The 20,957-nt window shown below is 36.6% G+C and overlaps 2 protein-coding genes across 6 annotated transcripts; one reads left to right on the forward strand and one right to left on the reverse strand.

The window, feature by feature from the left end:
* Positions 1–147: 147 nt before the first annotated feature.
* Positions 148–7,589, forward strand: LOC147506844 (disease resistance protein RGA2-like). Of its 2 annotated transcripts, XM_086558870.1 has the most exons (7): positions 148–3,804; positions 4,280–4,416; positions 4,488–4,926; positions 6,142–6,271; positions 6,458–6,564; positions 6,675–6,919; positions 7,359–7,589. In XM_086558870.1, exon 1 carries the CDS (start codon positions 642–644, stop codon positions 3,741–3,743), a length of 3,102 nt encoding a protein of 1,033 aa, XP_086414996.1. In that variant the 5' UTR covers positions 148–641; the 3' UTR covers positions 3,744–3,804; positions 4,280–4,416; positions 4,488–4,926; positions 6,142–6,271; positions 6,458–6,564; positions 6,675–6,919; positions 7,359–7,589. The 2 variants fall into 2 exon arrangements, with proteins under 2 accessions (XP_086414996.1, XP_086414997.1); XM_086558871.1 differs by lacking the exon at positions 7,359–7,589 and having other exon boundaries at positions 4,679–4,926; positions 6,675–7,180.
* Positions 7,590–8,936: 1,347 nt separating this feature from the next.
* On the reverse strand, positions 8,937–20,922 carry LOC147506845 (NAD(P)-binding Rossmann-fold superfamily protein). 4 transcript variants are annotated; one of them, XR_015193994.1, is made up of 13 exons: positions 20,754–20,922; positions 20,612–20,667; positions 20,486–20,519; positions 19,869–19,967; positions 18,800–18,945; positions 14,031–14,069; positions 13,707–13,799; positions 13,102–13,200; positions 12,820–12,906; positions 12,583–12,666; positions 9,924–10,045; positions 9,778–9,843; positions 8,937–9,312 (listed from the first exon to the last, which is right to left on the reverse strand). XR_015193994.1 is itself a non-coding variant. In XM_086558878.1 (12 exons), exons 1-12 carry the CDS (start codon positions 20,872–20,874, stop codon positions 9,226–9,228), a joined length of 1,011 nt encoding a protein of 336 aa, XP_086415004.1. In that variant the 5' UTR covers positions 20,875–20,921; the 3' UTR covers positions 8,937–9,225. The 4 variants fall into 4 exon arrangements, 2 of the variants coding, with proteins under 2 accessions (XP_086415004.1, XP_086415005.1); XR_015193992.1 differs by having other exon boundaries at positions 9,924–10,049; XM_086558878.1 differs by lacking the exon at positions 9,924–10,045 and having other exon boundaries at positions 20,754–20,921.
* Positions 20,923–20,957: the final 35 nt, after the last annotated feature.

Raw genomic sequence — 20,957 nt, forward strand, 5'->3', positions numbered from 1 at the left:
GGTTTTGCTAAATGAGGAAAAGTAGGTCTGGTGGCCATCTCAATATAAGTATGCATTTATAATAATTTGGGAGGAACCGCTTTTTCAATGTAGGAAACGAAAAGCTTTAAAATGGCGGAGGAACTTTTGGGTAGAGAATTTGCTATACGGAGGAGCTGATGCTGAATGGCAACACCATCAGTTGAATTCTTAAAAAACTCGTTGAGTATCGAAAAAAAAAAATAACTTAAGTCTCACAAAGTCACAATGACGAGAAACCAACGGGTTACTTACTTACTTGTACCGTTGTATGTGCTCAGTTGCGCTTGTAGTAAGGCGGCCCAATGGCTCTATTTTACACCAGGTTCCATTGGTCCCCCAATATATCCGTTCCACAAGTTGCCATTGGCTCTTGACTTTTGTGGTATCCCATTGGTCTTTTGTGGTATCCCAAGTCCCCACTTCCTCTGTTCCACATGCATATTGCAACATAATTTCAACGATTTGCTTTGGATTGGTTCACATTGCATACTCGAGTCCAGTCTCGGATAATGCTGTGGACTTGACTTGGTTTGCTTTTCCTTCCCATTAGTTTTCACACTTCAAAATCTACAAGAGCAGCCTAAGCTTCTAAGCTTCTTGTATCTCATTTCATAAAAAACATGACTCAAGCGATACTTTCTGCTGTCGTGGACCAGTTGGCCTTAATCATCCGAATAGAAGTTGTACAAGAGGTGCAGTCGGTGGTAGGGGTTCGTAAAGAATTAAAAAACCTTGAGACTAAGCTCCGTTCGGTTGAAGCGGTGCTTGAAGATGCGGAAAAGAAGGAAAGACATGATAATGCAGTAAAGATTTGGTTGGGAGAGCTCAAAGATGTGATGTATGATGCAGATGATGTATTGGATGAATGGAACACACGAATTCTCATTTCTGCTAATGGTTCTCATGTTACCAATAGGATCTGTTCCTACTTGTTATCTATGTGTGCTTGCTTTAAGCATGTTGGTGTACGCCATGACATTGCTCGTAGGATTAAAGGCATAAGAGAAGGACTAGATGTGATTGCTCTCAACAAGGATCAACTAAGCCTAGTTCAGAGTCATAGTCGCGAGGAACCTCGACAACTTACTAACTCTGGTGTGGATGTATTGAATATATATGGTCGGGATTTCGACAAACAAAAGATACTTAGCATGCTGTTGTGCGAGACTAGCCAACAAGAAACTCGGATTCCTATACCTATCTTGTCAATAGTTGGAACTGGCGGTTTTGGTAAGACAACTCTTGCGCAGCTAGTGTTTAACGAAGTGACCACCTATGAGCTGAAAATATGGGTTTGTGTTTCCGAACCTTTTGATCTTGTAAGGGTTGCAAGAGAAATCATTGAGCAAGCTACTGGGAAAAATCCACAAAGTGAGGTTGGGAGTGAAACTCTGCACAAACTTTTGTGCAACTCAATAAAGGGAAAGCGGTTTTTGCTCGTGCTAGATGATGTTTGGACTGAAGATTCCGGTTGTTGGGAGCCATTGAAGTTATCTCTGGATGGTGGTGAGCGAGGAAGCAAAATCATTGTCACCACACGTAACGAGGCAGTTGCGACAATGATTGGTTCAATTTATATACACAGGCTTGCGCAGTTGTGTGACGATGATTGTTGGCACATATTCAGACAAATAGCTTTTTGCGGAAGATCGGAAGAAGAGTGCGAAAGATTAAATGGAATTGGACAAGAAATCGCAAAGAAATGCAAAGGTGTTCCCCTAGCTGTCAAGACATTAGCAAGTCTAATGCGATTCAAACGAGCGAAACAAGATTGGACGGATGTATTAGAAAGTGACATTTGGGAAACACAAGAAAAGAGTTTCTTACCTGCTCTTTTGTTGAGCTATCACGCTTTGCCGTCTGTTTTGAAACGATGTTTTATGTATTGTGCGATTTTCCCGAAAGACCATAATATAAAGAAGGACGATTTGGTGAAGTTATGGATGGCTCAAGGTTATCTCGGCTCTGATGGAGCAAGAGAGCTAGAGAGAGTTGGTGTCGAGTATTTTGATGCTTTGGCGATGCGTTCATTCTTCCAAGATTTTGAGAAAGATAAAGATGGAAACATTGTTGAATGCAAGATGCATGATCTCGTACATGACTTTGCTGAGTTTCTCACAAAAGCTGATTTCTCTGTTTTGGTGAATAATGATAAAATTAGCCGTTGCAAGGTTCGTCATTTGATTGTTGATGATATAAAGAATCCTTCTATCTATGAGGCGAAGAAGTTGCGCACGCTGGTAGCCAAATCGTTCAAGTCGGTACCTCTTGCATTATTGACGTGTCTTAGGACCTTGGACTTGAGTCGTAAATTATATAGTGATTCAGCCAATGAAGTACTTCCAAGTGAAGTGAGGGGATTATATATTGATTCAGCCTTTGAAGTACTTCCAAGTGAAGTGAATAAATTATTACATCTTCGGTACCTTGATTTGTCGAATGCAAGACTGAAGGAGTTGCCTGAAACAATGAAAAGTCTAGTTAATTTGCAAACACTGAAGCTTAACGGTTGCGAAAATCTTTGCAGTCTACCAGAAGGAATTGGGAAACTTTCTAACCTAAGACATCTGGAAGTTGAAGGCACTCGGAGACTAAAGTATTATCCGCGAGGAGGCATTGAGAGATTGAGGCACCTTCGAACATTAAGTAAGTTTGTTGTGAGTGATGGAAGCAAAGGGTCTGTGATTGGGGAACTAGGAAATCTCAATTTTCTAAAAGGAGGGCTATCTATTAGAGGGTTAAGGCATGTAAAAAGTGTGAATGAGGCCAAGCAGGCAGAATTGCAGAAAAAGAAAAACATCCGGGACTTGGAGTTGAATTTTGGAGATGAAGCAGACTACTTTCGAGGAAATGAACACGCCAGTAGCAGCGAAGAGGAGATACGAAGGATGGAAGGTGTTCTTGAAAATCTAGAACCACATAAAGAAAGCTTGGAACGATTGGAAATCTGGAACTATGTTGGCTCCACGCTCCCTCCTACTTGGATGTTGTCAGTCAAAGAATCTGTATTGTCCAATATTACATACTTGCAACTTTTTCGGTGCCCAAATTTGAAGGTGTTGCCAGCTCTAGGCAAATTACAATTTCTTGAAGAGCTCAGTCTAGCAAATCTAATTTCAGTGAAACATTTGGGTGCGGATCTTTTGAGAGTTGGAAATGGAGATTCAACATCTTCGTCGTCATCAATAGTGTTGTTTCCAAAATTGAAAAAGCTTCACTTGTGGACATTGCCAGAGTGGGAGGAGGAGGAGGAGCATGATGTCCCAACAACAAGTGATAATACTACTATCATTATCATGCCCCGTCTCCATTTCCTAGAGATTTGTAATTGCCCAAAATTGAAGGTGGAACCGCACTACCTTTTTCCTCCTCTGCTTGAAACTCTGGAATTAAGGTACGATGTAGGTGTTCTTTCAAAATCGTTAATCTCACTCACCCAAAATAACAACAACCTCAAGAATCTTCAAATCTTTGATTTTCCACATTCCTCTCTCCCCCAAGGATTAAACCAACTCACGTCACTTCAAGAATTGACTTTTTTGAATTACAAATTCCTTGATTTCAAACCAGAGGAGTTGAAACCCCTCACCATGCTTCGCAAATTGATAATCTACGGGTTCCCTATTATTAAGAGAGAACATAGCAGAGAGGAGGACTGGAGCATCTTAACCCATATTCCCAACTTATTCATTGAAGGCAATACTTATTCATACAGAACCTGAATTAGTTCTTCTGTGAAGAGTTCATTTCGCTGGAGCCTGCGCCCCATCTATTCAAAAACAGGTGACAAACAATCCCAAATATTATCTTTTGAACTCTTAACCGTTGTATAATGCTCTAAAGTTTGTTGTTCATTCATAAATATTCACTTCTTTAGAGAGGTTTCTCTTTCAATTTGCGCATTTTCTTTATTGTTTAGATACTTGTGATTTGGATCTTCATACGCCATGATAGAGATTCGTGGTTACATTTTTTATCATCAATTTGTCGTTCTTTATTTGGAGCTTGCATTTTGTGTAATGAAATTTAATGACACATTCATCTCGCGTGACTTTCGAGCTCTTACTATAGGAGTTACTTTTGACATTTTGTAGCTCTTCAGTCTTCATAGGACAAGATACACATATAGAGTTGGTATATTTTTGAAAATAAATGTTGGTATTGTCAGAAAATTTAGTTGTTCAGTCCACCCTATAATTTTTGGAGAACTTGGATTCAGAACTAATGAAAACTTTGACAACCAATGTTTATAATGCAGGTTAGACAGCACCACCATAGGCCCGGCCTGGTTGCAGGGGGCCTAATGAATGTGCGTTCGTTTTTCTTTCCTAGAAACCAATGTTTATATTGGAGTGGTTAATCTGTTTTGCCTCTCATCTAGCCTTGGAGAAAAAGGTGCATCTTTTTCTCTCAAATTCTGGTTTTAGTTGGTTATCATTACTAAGTTTTTGTTCGGGTTTGGACAGATTCAAACGGAAAATGTGGAAGGCTTTGGAGTAGCATCCATGTCTTAATTTCTCTAACACTATTTCCTTTTCATTTCGTCTCCTGCTAATTGGCGTGAGATTTTTTTGTGTTTTGGATTTACATTTCGTGCATTGTACTGTCACTGAGAAATTGTAGATACTCATCTGTGTATAATCACTGAATGGTTCAGACTATCTCCTTGAATGCTCAAGCGCTTAACCATTTTGAAACAAGGGTGGGATTTTGATGATTTAAAGCTTCAGGCTCTTCAAAGATGAAATTACTGCAATTCTCTGGTCAACCAATTGCAAGTAAAGCTTGTTGGTGTTTGTTGATTTGGTGCACTTTCACCTTTTTATCCGTGCTGGGTTTCTGGCCTTTGTTGTATCATATGCCTTGTGACTCGCGTCTATGATTTGATCACAAGTACCTTTAAAGGTAGATCTTTTCTTGTTGATTATTATGCCAATTATGTTCTTCCCCATTCTGTTATTGAACAGGCTATGGCAGGTATTATCCGTAGTTATCTAAGAAGATGACTTATGTTAATATAAAATGAGATTCGCAACTCAGTTCATTGAAGACTATCTCCTGTTTCTTGAACTTGATAAGCATATTGTACCAACATCTTCTTCCATACTAACAATAAGTTGGAATTGTTGACGTGAACATTTGTTGTTTATTGTGTGACTCTGGATTTTCGTAAGCTCATTTATCAATTTGATTGATGAAGTTTCTTTTTTTTTTGATGTGTAACTGAATTAAACATGCATGGATTCATTATAGTTTTGGATGATTCTTTTAATCTTTTTCATGACTAAGCACACTGCAAAGTGTAGTTTGTTAGCATTTATCCTTCATAGTGTAGTTTTAGAAGTTATAACTGCTTAAAACTCGTGGCTGACAGCCTTGAGCATCTTGGTTTGAAATGGAGATGTACAATTTCTGTGTCGTTAAGTTTTCAATTTATTTGTTTGATCCAATTATATGCCTTCGAGATATGAATTATCTGATCACTCTTTCTTATTTTTTGCAAAGGCGCTTGTGTAGTTGCACAATGTCCGGTGCCATAAAATGATGTGGCAATATATATATGTGCACCTGAATCAATTAGTTATAAAGCTACTTTTGAATCTTTAGTTCTTAATATATTTATATTCATTTTGTTGGATTTGTTCTAAAGTCTAAACTCCATTCCTAAAATAGTGAGGTACCTTTGTTGTTCTTAAGGTTTATACACAAAATATTCCTGGTAAAAGTCTAATGTGATAAAGTTCCATGTACTTAACTACATTAAGTAATAAATTTGGTTCTTTCTCGTCTGTTTGTGTATATCCATGTACCTACAGCTTGATGTTCTACTCCACTTTTGTGTAATGGATTTATGTGCTTGATCCTTTTTGGGCAGGATTGCAGTTTGCTACTTTAGGTGAATGCTTACTTGTTTTTGAAGGAATATGAATTTCTATACTCCATTGTTGTATGTGTTTATCATTTGGTTTCTTGTGTTGTTGATAAAGATGCCTTTATATAATTTGGGGTGGGAGACTTTAGCGTCAAACGCCTTTCCTTGGCCGTAAGCAGTAAAAAACTTATTTACATAGTCAACCGCAATTTTGTTTAGAATGGATTAATTCAATTCAGTGTTTTCAGAGATAAAAGAACATGTGGCTAGCCTTACGTCACTCTGGATGCCCTTCCAACGTTGAGATCAGTTTCTAGGTTCTTACCTACAAAGTCCTAACACCATCAGTTTTATCCTGAAATATCGAGGGAATACCAAGTAAGTGTGAATATAGAGCGTGCTAATTAATATATTGCATGTATATGGTTTTGCTTACAACTGAAAAATCTTAGCATGGTGGTATGAATTATTCTCTAGAAGTATATTTTGAGTTTCCTTACTTGGTATGCAGAATGTCAAAGTCGAGTGTACGTTGTTTTAAGGGATTTGTATTCCTGATATCAGGTCACAGCTTGTATCCATGGGTGTAAGGAATTTGGAGCAAATTCAGCATTTTTATGTCATAGTTTCTGAGTGATGTGTGGGAAAGTGGAGGATAGACTCTTGAACTGGTGCGTGATAAATGTATTAGTTTAATGTGTTTAACTAGATTCACTGAAAAAATTGTGTTGGATGCTTTTTTATTGTTTGTTTCATTACAATGTTTTCATCAATGTTGAAGGTGTGAAAGGCTTGCGGGTGGTACGGCCGGTCTTTGAGCAAGACAGGTTCATCATTTTGAATATCATCATATTATGAGGATGCATGCGGCTCCTTCAGTTCTAATGCTTGAATTTGCATGTGGAATCCTTCAGTTCTAATGCTTCAATTTGTTGACGTTGATGTGGAATTGATAAAATTATTGTTGCGGGCGGTTTTGGCACTATTCTTATGCTGAATGCATTGTGTAGGCGTGCTGATTCCTAGGTGAGTGTTTGTTAGCTGTAAACAGATATTTTATATATATACTCTTTGAATGGATGTTTTTCTTTTTCAAAAACAAGATCCTGGCTATATTCTCATATTCTCAAAAACAAACAATACTTGTACTTACCATTAATTGGTTTGTGTTCTCATTTTTATTCAAGCGGCCAATTGGATTTGCCGTTACTCACAAAAAATCCTGTCACTTTGTTTAAATAAGATGAATACTCAAATGAGAAAATGATTATTTCATTTACTGGTTGATTACAATGTGTTTCCTATTTATACAAAACTGCAAAACTGTTACAATCAGTTACAGACTGAAATGAGTTGCCATTATGTTACAGAGTTTGTTTTAGAATTCTGATGTGTCCTTGCTTGACCAGTCTTTATGTTGACTTGAGTCGAGTTTTCTTCAGATGCCTTATTATGTTTCTTGTAGCTTAGGTTGATGTTGGATAGCGTTTGAAATGGATCGATTATGGGAGGTCAGACCATGGAAAGCTCTATTTGTTAGATGCATTAGTTATGTACTTTTTATTAGGATATATGGCACAAATGTAATTAGATTTTTGAGATCTTTTTATTATTGATCAGTTCAGAAGTATTAAAATTTTATGCAATTCATGTCATTTGGATATTATATATTATTATTTTTCTGAAAAATCAGAAACTTTTCTTATCTTTTATGACGGTTCAGTCGGTTTTTACAGACTTTTTATGACACCCTTAACAATGACACTTTTTTTCTTATTCAAAAGCTGAAGCTGTCATAATATGGTTTCCATGACAGCTTTTAGCCGTCATTAAAGTCCCTTATTGTACATTATATTAATACTTCTCCTACTGCACCTCTAATCAGTCCTCCATATCCTCACTTTCCATCTTGTACAGAGCCATTTGCACTAAGTTTTGAGTTTTGACACTTCCATGTACTGGTGGTGACCATGCACATTAAGCAACTTGTTTATGAAGCAGAATAACTGCAATTCCCCAATCCTAAACAAGTAGTTCTTCTGGAATCCAATGAACGACATCTCAATTTGCTAGAGAATCTAATTCGCATGTGTAATCTTTTGTCCCACTGTTTAGCTTGTTTCCGACCAATTATCAAAGTTGTGATTAATTATCAGTGTACACGACTGATAGTTGCACTTACTAATTTTTTGTGTATATCTATAAAAATCTATTGGAGACTGATTGTTCATGTCCTTTTCGCTCCCATAATATAATTCATTTTAAGGCGGTTGAGAACATTACCTTAGTGTCGGAACCTTTTGTTCACGTACGTACAAGAATGAAGTCAATGAACCACCTAAAGAACTGCTTATTTAGAACGAAATGATGAAATGGTTAAGGCTGAAGTAACTGCATATGGTGTAGTACGTGATCAATTGTTTCTATGATTCACAACCTATATACATCAAAGAGTTACAGAAAGCCAAAGGAGATCAAATTTGGCATGTTGGCCCTGTTTCTCTATAGAACAAGGAGGTTGTTGAAAAAGTTCAGAGGGTAACAAAGCCACTATTAATGCAAACCATTGCTTATTTGAGGTGGCTGGATTCAAGAAAGCCCAACTCGATTGTTTATGTTTGTCTGGGCAGCCTATGTCGAATTGTGCCTGCAGCCTGCGCAGATTTTGGAGACTGACATAGCCGCCTCAACCAAATATCAAAACCAGAACTGAAATATAAAATATATATGTATTTTTTTATTGGCAAGCCTGTTTTTAAACGAGTTCAGTAACTCATTGGTGCAGCGGGGTTCGAACTCCAGACCTCGGTATCATCACCCAAAAATTTTACCACCTATATAAAGAACTGAAATATTCACATCCACAGACGTAATCAATAGTTGAATTTGAATATGGGCCAATTAATTGCTGGATTAAGTCTCTATATGGGTCGTTTATTTACCACTTCACATCCACACATGTGATGTACAACAGCTTGAACAAGCCGAACCAGAATGCACATTGGATGCTTATCTTGTTTCTGATCTACAAATACCACACAGAGAGCCAAAATGTTTAAGTTTAATTGATGATGATTTTCAACTTATACAAAACTTACTCGTACAAACTTTTAGTATACCATACATAACTTTTATAAACAAAATAACATCATCACTAAATTCAAATTTAATCTTCAATTGTGTATATACCCAGTATTCAGCTTGTGCTTGAAATGACTCAATGAGTGCTGTTAGCTGATTAAAGCCAAGGACTCTGCACATCATTTTTCATGTCTGTACACCTTGTAGCAACTTCCAAGACGGCAGATGCCAAAAATTTCAAAATTGGAGGTTTACGGTGTTTTCTTGTACCCAAACAGCAACTTCCATGAATAAGTGTTGCCTTTCTGTGCTGCAGCTTCCACTCGATTCCCTCCGATCTACAAGGGCAATAAACAAAGAACACCAGAAACTTTGGTTGAAGTTACACTAAAAAGGAAGCATCATTCTCTACCAATCTACTCATTTTTTCTTGTGTTGAAGCTGAGAACTATTTGACACGACAATATCAGTGTCCTCATACTATGAAGGTAGATTGATCCACCCATTTAAAATGGTGCAGTCTGGACCAGTGCAGTTTTTCACTTTGTGCCATCCTAAGTGTTACCATGACTAGGACCTTGAAAGGTTTCTTTCCTTATTTATCAGTAAAACAGAAATATATTATGAGGCTAACATTATTAAAAACATTCATGAGGTGGTCTGGAATTTGAACAATCAAGATAAATTGATAATCTGAATGGTACCAAATTTAGGACACATGTTCATTGTCAACCATGTGCGACAAATTGATATGCATGGACTTCCACATTGTCTTATGCATAGTAATAAGGGTTGACAGATACCTTATCCATAATCCAATAGCCTATGCTCGGCATGTACTGAATCAAGTACATAATGATAAGAACCGGCTGCAAGGAAAAAGAAGAATATAAGAGACACCTACTTGAGTAAAATCTTTATAAAACACCTACTTTCTATGAATACTTGCTTGTGGTATGTGTAGTGATTAATCTCATGCATGTGAGGCTTCATGTCTATTGTAGTCATTGTGTGCCTCCTTTAATGATCCAACTCTTAGGGAGGCTTTGTAGTTTTCATCTTGCACTAGGTCTGCCTTAACCCCAACAACCATTTCAAAAAATAAAGTTAGATAATATTAATGGAATATTAAGCATTAATTATGAACAACGACTATGTATTCAGAATGTTCTATTCATTTTCTTCAAAGAAAATGCAAGGCTACAATTCTTTCTGTAACTTGTGAAACCCAAATTGGATTATTTTTCTTCCTAAAAGACTATAGAGTCAGGCAGACGCCTACCTCTATTCACTCAGAGCATCAAAAACTTTTTGTCAGCACTAATCTCAAACAATCTATACCTTGAAGATATACATAGTATTACAGCTACTCAAAGTGAATACATAACCGACCAAACTCAAACCAACAACAGTAGCAAGTTTTTTTTTTTTGATTGGCAAGCCTGATTTTAAACAAGATCAGTAACTCTTTGATGCTGGTGGGGTTCAAACCCCAGACCTCTGGTATCATCACCCAAAGGTTTTATCAACTTTTCTAGTTGGCACCTGCAAAAAATTATGGTTGCAAGTTATTACTACACATTTCCTAATTTATGGAAACAAAACCAAAAACTCAATTCTTCTTTCTTCAAAAACTCGATTCTTCTTTCTCCCAATGCCTGTACTCGACAACTCCTTCTCTAGATCAGGAGATATATCTACATATGGCCTTCCCTTTGTCATAATCACAGAAAATTTTAACATATGTTACTTGTAGTGTCGTTCCAGAGCTCTTTAATATAATTGTCGAGTAATCTGAACTTTTCGCTCTTGAATGAAGACACATTTTTCGATCATGTGAGTCTTGAGATTTTCTTTGTCGCCACTCTTGAATGAAGTTGCCCACATTTTTCGATCATGTGAGAGTCTTGAGATTTTCTTTGTCGCCACTCTCTTAGGTCTCACAACCGTTGCCCATTCAGTACTGCGACTGCTACTCACCTTCATTGGGGAACTTGAATCCATTATAATGTGACCATCGAGTCTACACCTTCTTCTATTGTATCTTCCTCCGGAGTAACTTGTGCTGAATCAATACTATAGACATTAAAGGCACAAGCAATGGATAGTTTATAGTTTGCTTAGCATTTGTTTCTAATACATCTGGAATCACCACCTCACTAGCTACTATTGTGTTAGTTCTAGAAACCTGAACGCTCTCACCTCTAATCTGAATTCGAACGTTGTTACTGAGACAGATTGATAGACCAGGGAATCACTCTGGTTTGATTCCGCAGCGTCTTGTTGTTGGGTAATTCACACTTCCACTATCATTCTTCCATTCCCTCTAGGGGATTCAACCACATTAGCTACTTCTGCAGCTCTGCTGGAGCCAAAGGCTCTTAATCATTAGTTGTAGCTACCACTAGTGAAACATTTCACTGCAATACCATCTTCATTTGTCTCACAATTATTTTGACCTTCAGTTGTATTAGTAGTTTTTGTTGTCCATATTGATATAACCTTGTTGGGACAGTTGCTAGTTAAATGACCAAATCTTTTGCAGCCAGTACAGGATCTTGGAGTCCAAGTGCACTACACATCTACTATGATAATTGTTTCAGCCAAGTAAAGTTACAGAAGAGGGAAGATTTCTCATCTTCTGCTCGTTTAGAGTAAACCTTATCTCCTTTCCTTTGCTTTTAATAGTAACTATCTTGTGAATGTCCTGTGCATCTGAGATTTTTTTCCCATTTCCAAACATCATCATCTTGATCTATCATGCCAAATTGAGCCTATGGTGGGTCACTTTGATCCTGGTCTTGCCTCTAATCACAGGAGTGCAGCTCCTACTGCAGATAAGGCCCCATGTTATTCTTGGAGTGCTTTATTCAAACAGACCACTTCTACGGTCTTTACAATCATAAATTCTTTCATCCCCTAGTGGCTGATGGGATGGCTGAAAACCCAAAGGACATTGTTGATAAGGGCTTGAACTGTTGGAAGCAGTTCTTGATGGGATTTTCATTGACAAAAGATTATCTTTTCCGCTCGTCAATAGTACTCTTCAAAAAGCTTGGAACATTAAAGGAAACTTTGAAATTTCAACTGATAAAAACTTATTTTACTTCAAGTTTAATAATGATGATGACAAGCATCAAGTGTTGGAAGCAGGGGATCTCTTCATTGCAGGTAGAATACTAATTATTAGACAATGGGCGGTAGAGGTTGAAAACCAGAAAAAGTGCATTCAATCTATCCCTACTTGGGCCGTCCTCCTGGAGAACATGCCTAAGGAATTATGGGATTGGTTATGTAGCCAGATTGATAGGCGAACCCTTGTGTATGGATGAGCTTACGGCACGCAAGAAAAGTTTGAACTCTGCTAGAGTTTCTGTGGAGGTTACTGCTACACAAAAACTTCCCTCAAATTGGTTAATTACTTAATTGACATATATCCACTAGTGTGTCTGTGTAGGCGCTCAGAATATTGGAAAAAATTGAGCTCTCATGTTGGTTTTGGTTATGTAGGTTTCGATTCACTCTCTCACTCAATTCCAAATAGTGTATAATGCGTAAAGTGAAAACAGAAAATACGTAAATGGTAAAACTAACTGGATGAGCTTGACCTGATCTGATATCCAAGCTTCCTTCAGCCCATGCGAAGCTGCAACAACTGTTAGCTCTGCACATCTTTCAGATGAGACACGCTTCTGTGAAGGAACAAACTAGAATCAAAATCTCGAAAGACAAAAGGATCCAAGAAGTTAAGGATATTTAAGCCTGTTACTTTCTACCAAAGAACTTGTGACTTGTTGTACGACTTAAAAGAGTAACAAGGATATGCTCAACCCAGAAGAACCCACCAGCACAGATGAGTTTGCTCCAACATTCTTTGACGTCTCTATTGGCCCAGGGCAAACAATGGTAACCTTAATACCTTTCTGATATAACTGCAATCAATAAAAAGCTAATCCATGTTAAGATCCACATCAACTGACAGATATTTTACAACATTCAGAAGTCCTTCAGACAGTAAAGATGCTTTGTTTATCAAGAAGCTTAGGAAATGAACACAAAAGTACTGACTATATTTAAGAAGAAAGTTACGCAGTCGCCAATGCAGGAGCGAAGTTCACAAACTTTACCTCGGAACGCAAAGAATGAAAGTATCCATTTAAAGCATACTTCGAAGCGGAGTATACAGCCTGACCTGGTGCAGGTGTCTTCCCTGCAGCACTGCTCATCTGAATTTGGATGACAAAAGATTTCAAAAAAAGAAAAAGGGAAAGCAAATACATGTGAATTGTGCAACCTTGAGTTTTAGAGTTTCAGCTATCCATCAAAATAACTTCTGGACCAACTAATGTGCTGTGAGCAGTCATTAATAATCTATTTGTGTGGACAAATGCCATATCTTGCCTACCATAAATTTGCAAGCATTTAAAGTGTCTTCTATGGATGGTACAGCATTCCATAAGATAGATCATGAATCGTACGGCTTGAACCCCTGATAAGTGCCACATGAAATGAGTTCACTTAAAGAATATGTGACTGCTATCCGGATATAGGGTCCTATCAAATGGTTTCATAATGATGTGATTGAAGGCCATTTATGTTATCTCCAAGGAAGTAGAACAAAAACAAAAGTATATTGCTCCAACACAGTTAATACAAGAAAATTTAAATGACATGTTTTAATAACAACTGCATCTGACCAAATTAGATGACAAATAGGATTTAGTCAACATACCACAACAAAGTGCCCTTTCCCCCTCCTCAACATGCAAGGTGTCAAGAGCCTAGTGAGAGTAATTGTCCCCAAGACATTCACTTCAAATGTGGCCTAGTCACAGCAAAAAAACAGGTAAGTTACTTCTTCCTTGCTATGTTTGTGTTGGGAATGAAGAAAGAAAAATTCTATTTGATTGATAAATACTTAGTGCTATACATGTGAGAGTTAGAACCTGTCCATGACTGTTTATATATTCAAGGATACGACTGTTATTTGTACAGTCAAAAGATTCTGGATCTAACCATTTAAATACATTGACTAATCACTTATCTTGTTTGATACCTTCAGACTTTCCTCTGTCACATCTAACACAGATGATTTCTGCAAACAAAATACCCAAACCAGAAAGGACAGTCAGAAGCAAACAATATTACTGGCCAATAAGTCTTTTGTTCTTGAAAGAAAGTTCTTTTTTTTTAATGTGATGTGTGTATATATATATGATCATAAATTCAAACTTCGTAGGATACAACAAGATATCCCACTCAGATACAACAAAAGGAAAAACAAATACAAAAGCGATACTAGAAAAAGTTACAACTGTGAGAGAAAAGTAGAAAACTAAAGCAAAAGATGCGATCATGCATGGACAAGCAAGGAATCAGGACGTATTAACTAGTTGTTGTGAAGTCATAAGCGCGGGCTATGAAGCATAGACACTGACACGTGACCTGGATACGACACACACACGCAGACACGACATAATTCAAAAAAGTGGACACAGATACGTTAAAAAAATCATGGATATATATATAAAAAATATATATATATTTTTTAATCAAAATATGAACACTAGTTTTGAACATGTCCAACTCGTAAGATTTAAAATATTATATAAAACAACAATATACATGTCCAATAATGCAATCGGTTTCGGTTCTCGGGGTCTATTTTTAATGTCGGTTTTTTATATTTTGAAAACCCGACCCATACCCATTAAAAGTTCCTTATCGGGTTATAAACAACAATTAACACTTGTCAAGATTTTTGTAATGGTCTTAAATTCAAAATATATATATTTTAAAGGACTTGGCATATATAGAATAAATCATTCAAGCATTGCGTATTAGTTATCTAATATATATCATGCATTGTCGGTTCCATTAGTTAATATCATTTTTCTTATTTCAAGAGACACGTAAATATTATTATTAATATTTATAATACACATATTTAATGAAATTTAAAACACACCTATTATGCTAAATGTTATATATATTTACAAATATAGACTATATAAATAATACTATATATAATAATAATGTTTGTTTGTTTTTATTTAGTGTAATATAACACTAAATTATATATATCAAAATCAAATCTTCTTTTAACCCATATTTTAATCACTTTTTTTCTTTAATAAGAATAAAATGTAGAAGTACCGCTATAAATGGTTCCGGTTCGGTTAGAAGTGTACCCATGCACACCCCTACAAGTCGCATCTTCTTTTAAGTATTTTAAAATTTTAAAAATTAAAATAAAGGGTTACCCCCTAAAATTAATAGTTACCCCATTAAATGCAATTAGTGTTACCCCCATTTTCAAAAATATTAGTGATAACCCCCCCCCCCCACTTGCAAGATCCAACAACTACAAGATGATTTTTTTTTTCATATGAAGAATCATGACCATTGCAACTAGTAATGCGGGTAAGTCTAACTAACCCATTAATTAATAAATCCGACACTCCAAATCAAGTATAGGACACATGTCGGTGTCCGATACGTGTCCAACACGGATACGTTCCCCTAGAGGAGTGCCCGTGCTTCATAGGGGTGCACCTATGTTCCCTCTACATTCTATAGGCACTGGCAAGTGCTTATACCTCGAGTCAAGCCCATGGGTCGTGTGCATGTTGGACGATCCAACTTGGATTGTGTGTACAATTAGGATCCACTAGTTTAGTTGCTTTAGTTATTATTTGCCACGTGTCTTGTTTTAATTGGTTTTGCTTTATTGTTATTAGTATAAATAATGGGCTATAATTAGGGTTCCTCAGAGAGTTGAAGTTTATGATTTGTGAGATTCAATAAAAAAGTTGTCTTTTGTTTATTTAATTCAAGAGTAGATTTAGGTCAAGAACTGAGAATACAAATCATAAACTTCAACTCCTTTAATCTTTACAGAGTTATGTCGACTGAGAATACAGGCATGACAGAATTAGAATTGCTTCAATTTTATAAAGATGATTGGGATGAAGGATGGGGCACTAGCACTCCAATTGACTGGGATGTGCCTAATCCTAATCTAGGTTATGCACTTGTGTCAAGCTACACTCTGGAATTAAAGCAAGGCGTTGGTAAAGAGAGTATGCCTATTACGGTGCCGGTACACACTCTCCCTCTTTCGGTTACTGCTCCTGTTCAACCCTCTACTACTGTTCAACAACAAAATGATGTCTTGCTAGGGCAAACAACGAGGTGCATCAACCTCCTTCTCCTTCTTCGGTGCATTCAGATTTTTGTTTAGATAAGTTTGTTTGTTTCTTCTTCTAGTGAGGATTTATTTGTTGGCGACAGATGTAATATGAAGTTAGGCTGTGTTGATTGGGATTCCCCTCCTATTTTTGATGCTTGAGAGGAGGAACATGATAGTTTTTAGATAATCCACCAATATTTGATGCATACGGAGCCGGATGAATCTGAATTTTGTGTCACTACTCCCTCTTTATCTGAGAATCTTTTTGTTAAGTATGTTGATCCGGTTTGGGAGAATTTTGATATTCAGTATACAAAGTTCTTTAGTTTTGTGCATCTAAAGTTACAATTGGAGGTTTGCGTATTTTCTGTTTTGGGATGTGGTAGTATTTACACAAAGTGAAAAAATCATGTTGGTGGCTTTATACCTTCTTGCATCGCTTTGCGTATGGTGATTTTGCAACCTTGCCCATATGTTATATTTTTTGTTATGAAACTTGTCGTGAGAGATATAGATGTTTTGACATGCTGCGTTTTAACCCCAAAAGTTGCTACAAGGGTAAAAACTCGTGGACAATTTTTTCTCAAAACTGGGTGGTGATGTGCTGATTCGCAGATGATCGTGTGGTGCATTATTGTTCTTGTGAGCAGTTATTTGGGAAAAATCCGAGGTCGAATTTTCCACAACCTAAGGGGGTGACATACTTCTTTAAGCATATTTTGCACATATTATCAATCTTGAGGTCAAGTTCTTTCAACCTAGGGAGAATGATGGAGAGCATGAGGACATATTAACTAGTTGTGGTGAAGGCATAGGCGTGCGCCTATGTCCCTCTACATTCTACAGGCAGGCGCCTATAGCTTGAGTCAAGCCCATGGGCCTTGTGCATGTTGGATCATGTGTGCAATTAGGATCCACTAGTTCAGTTGCTTTAGTTATTATTTGCCACGTGTCTTGTTTTAATTGGTTTTGTTTTATTGTTATTAGTATAAATAATGGGTTGTAATTAGGGTTCCTCAGAGAGTTGATGTTTATGATTTGTGAGATACTGAGATTCAATAAAAGAGTTGTGTTTTGTTTGTTTAATTCAAGAGTAGATTGTAATAAACTGAAGCTTCCGCCAGTTTAATCTACATCAGAATCCCATCTGAACATAAAGTTCTTGAAAGAAATTTACTTGTACTTAAAGTTGTATATGATAAGATTCAATAGGAAAGTACATATAAAGAAGGCTTCAGGTCTCGACATACCAAGAGAAAAGGGGTTAAATCAATCATTTGAACAACATTATTTCACAATGAGGAAAATATAATGTTAATTTTCTAGTCACTCCTTTTGAGGAAAAGGTCAATTTTTTAGTCAGCAAACTATCAAACTATGGAACTCCGTTTACTCTCTTCCACAGGTAACAAGGGACAAGTTTTGGCCATTTGAAGAAGAGGGAGAAATAGGGCTGGAATTCGAGCTTAAGGAGCCTAGCTTCAATATGCTCAAGCTCGGGTCATTTTTAAAACGAGCTACACAATATGTTAAGGCTAGCTCATATAGTTACATGACCAAGCTTGAGTGGACCAAAAAATAAGCTAAACCCGAACTCTGATAGTTGACCCCAAAAAAAAATGTGAAAAACTTTCATGTTAACCCTTGGTAATATTTTGATAACTAGAGGTTAGCATATACTATGGCAGTGTCCATCTGGAGAGTTCATATTCCACAAAAGTTAGCAGGAAAGGAGGAGAGAATTGTTGGTGAAGGAAAGAAAAGATGAAGAGGTACGACTGATCTCCTAATTTGTAGGAGGGGGGAAAGGGAAAGCAACTTCCTTTTTTTCCATGTTACATGGACACACCATATTCAAAAATAATTTGTGTCGGATACGTATCCACGTGTCCGTATCGGACACACACGGACACATATTGTGTGTGATATACCTTAGTTTTTGATATTTCGCCGTGTCGGATATGGACGTGTCGTGTCAATGTAACTTAGCTTTTTTTAGACGTAGGGAAGTTGTTTTCCTATATATCCTCCTACATCTAGTAGTGTGTACCTATCTCTCCCCATTTCTCTCCTTCATCCGTCATTCTCACTTTTTGGAAACTTTCCTTAAATTTAAGGTCCCAAACCAAACATGGCCAAAAAGTAAAAGTGGGCTGCAGATTCCGCCTGAGAGAATGAAAAAAGCACTCCCATCCACTTAGTTAACGATCGTATCAGCTGATACAGAGACCAACATGGTTATCACATTCTCCACTATTATACTTGTTATGAGGTATCTAACCACTTCAAAGAAAATCAGATCTTCATTTATAGTTTCTGTTGTTTTTTGCTTATCCTCTGTCTTTTTAAAAGTTTTCAGAATCTTCGTTTATAGTTTCTTTTCTTTTTTTCTTCTCCTTTGTCTTATTTATTATTATTTTTCTTTATCAATAAAATTCAATTCATTCTTTAGAATACATCACCCTACAAGACTTACAACTGATGCACCGAGCACCAAAGTAGCAAAATGCTTCTCCTCTGTCTTTTGAAAAGTTTTTATATATACTCACTTACTCGGTACATAAATGTGTTTTAGATATAAGTGCAACTTGCAGATTGCTAACTCAAAAGTTAGAAGTATAACTGCCACTTACTGGCCGTTCATAGGCTGCATTGTGGATCATATAATCGACACCTGCATCAGGAAAAAATGACTCCGCTCTCTGCACGGCTTCCCTGAGAGATTCTTCACCAGATGCCAAATCCATAGGTAGAATCCTAACTTCTGATGCATGTTTACCTGTGCCAAGAAACCAAGGCTAGCAACAGATAAGAATGAAAAAGAAGAACGGAATGATGGTAATAGTCTAACTTAGATATTCTGAGCTGAGAAACAAAAAGTAACCAATGCAGGAAGAAAAGCGTGGCAAAATCTCCAACCTAAACTTGGCATCCACAGATGTTTTCATACATGTAGTTTGAGTGCACACCCAGTTTATTCTAATTGATTGATAAGTCAACGCAGGCCCAAACACTGAAGAATTGATGAAGACACTAATGTGACCTTAACACTTGTGACTAGACAACTACGCAGAAGAAAATATTAGTAAAATGATCAATGTTCTCTTTGAAACTTTGGATATTATAAATTGTGAATACATGCTTTGCAGTTTCAAAACAGAGATTCCTTCCATCTTTAAAAGTTTAAGAGGTCAAACCGTCAAACTATATGTGTGTATAGTGCAAACACTGGCCACTTCAAAAAGTAACAGTGCATAAAGCACAACACAGCTCAATATTAGAGAGTCAAAGTTCGACACAAAACCAATTAAATCTTAGTCAAACTCTTAAAAGTATCAGATGAAACTTTTGTAAATGACTTGACTCATAGATCAACACACAAATTTTCTGTACTTCAAAAACGAAAAAAAAAAAAAAAAAAAAATAGTACTTCAACTACACCTAACAGGATTAACTCACAGGCATTTGAAAATAAGGCTTAAAAATAAAAGCAAATTTCACTAAATTTCCAGACAAATTCAACCAATTGTACCAATGATTTTATCATGAATTAATTGCAAATTGTACCAATCAAAACATTAAAGAAAATATTGGTCAACAAAAAAGAAAACTACTTCTCATTTCACTATTCAGAAAAAAGCAGTTAAACTGAATAGGATCTCTAACTTTCATAAACAATATGATTATGGTAGAAACACATACCAACAAGTTTTGCCTTGACGCCCTCCAATTCGGCTTGATTACGTGCAGATATTACGAGCTTGGCGCCTAAACAAGAGAGTTGCTCTGCAAGAACCTTACCTACCTTCCGGAAAAAAAAGAGTAACTGACAAAGTCTCACGCCGTAATAATTGTTTTTGTTTATTAATATCTTAGTAATGAGGTTCAAATCATAAATTGGAGCACTGTTCTTGTACAGAAAAAAAAAAAGTGAGTGAAATATTCCACACAGTTTTGAAGAAGAAGATTGTAATATTGTGTGCCATTTTCCTATATACATATTTTCTTAATTAACTAAATATAATGAAATACAGAAGAGATAAAGTGATAGTGAGCGTAAAAGAAGAAACGATATAGAAGCCAAAAATGTCACCAAAACTATGATAATAATGTCACCAAAACTGTACGCCTAGGTAAATATACTACTTGTTACATGTATGAACTAAAAAGCAACCATGTCAAATACGAATACGTAACATTATAATGTCAACATACACACACCATTCTTATGGTCTCTTAAAGAATCAAATAATGAACATGGCTATCTATGCAAACAGCATTTTAATTTCTCTAATGAAAGTGGTAATTGAATGGCTTACCGATTCCGCGACTGGCGCCCGTAATCCAGAAAACCTTATTCGAAGAAATAAAAAATAGAAAAAAAAAACTAATGTTAGAAGCAAATGAAATTAGTAATTGAAAAAGCAAATGAAATGAGTATTGACCTTATCTTCAATGTCTTTACGCTTGGGTTTTCCTTTTGATAGTAAAGTGAAATCCCCTACAAAAAGAATCAATTTTTACTACAAAAGAAAGAAAGAAAGAAAGAAAAGAGAATGAATTATTAGAGAAAGCAGGAGTTAGTACCATCTGCTCTTGCAAACGCGATGCAGAAAAGAATGAGGAATGAAACTAGTGCCAGCTTACTTCCTAGTGTATAAGCAAGAGCCAGAAACGCTGCTACTAGTATTGCAAAACCACTCACCATTCTCTCCCAGCTCCCTCCTCGAAATCAACACTTCTGCAACTGGGACTGAAGAACTGAACAATCCATTAAGGAGCAAATGGGTC

Source organism: Coptis chinensis, chromosome 4, assembly GCF_015680905.1.
Source record: "Coptis chinensis isolate HL-2020 chromosome 4, ASM1568090v1, whole genome shotgun sequence".
Classification (NCBI taxonomy): Eukaryota; Viridiplantae; Streptophyta; class Magnoliopsida; order Ranunculales; family Ranunculaceae; genus Coptis; species Coptis chinensis.

Coding starts and splice junctions, on each gene's coding strand:
- LOC147506845 (XM_086558878.1), bottom strand. CDS start 20,874: ATGGTGAGTGGTTTTGCAATACTAGTAGCAGCGTTTCTGGCTCTTGCT. Junction 19,968..20,485: donor GGGCGCCAGTCGCGGAATCG/GTAAGCCATTCA, acceptor TCCGGAAGGTAG/GTAAGGTTCTTGCAGAGCAA. Junction 9,844..12,582: donor AAGCTTGGATATCAGATCAG/GTCAAGCTCATC, acceptor TTTTCCTTGCAG/CCGGTTCTTATCATTATGTA.
- LOC147506844 (XM_086558870.1), top strand. CDS start 642: ATGACTCAAGCGATACTTTCTGCTGTCGTGGACCAGTTGGCCTTAATC.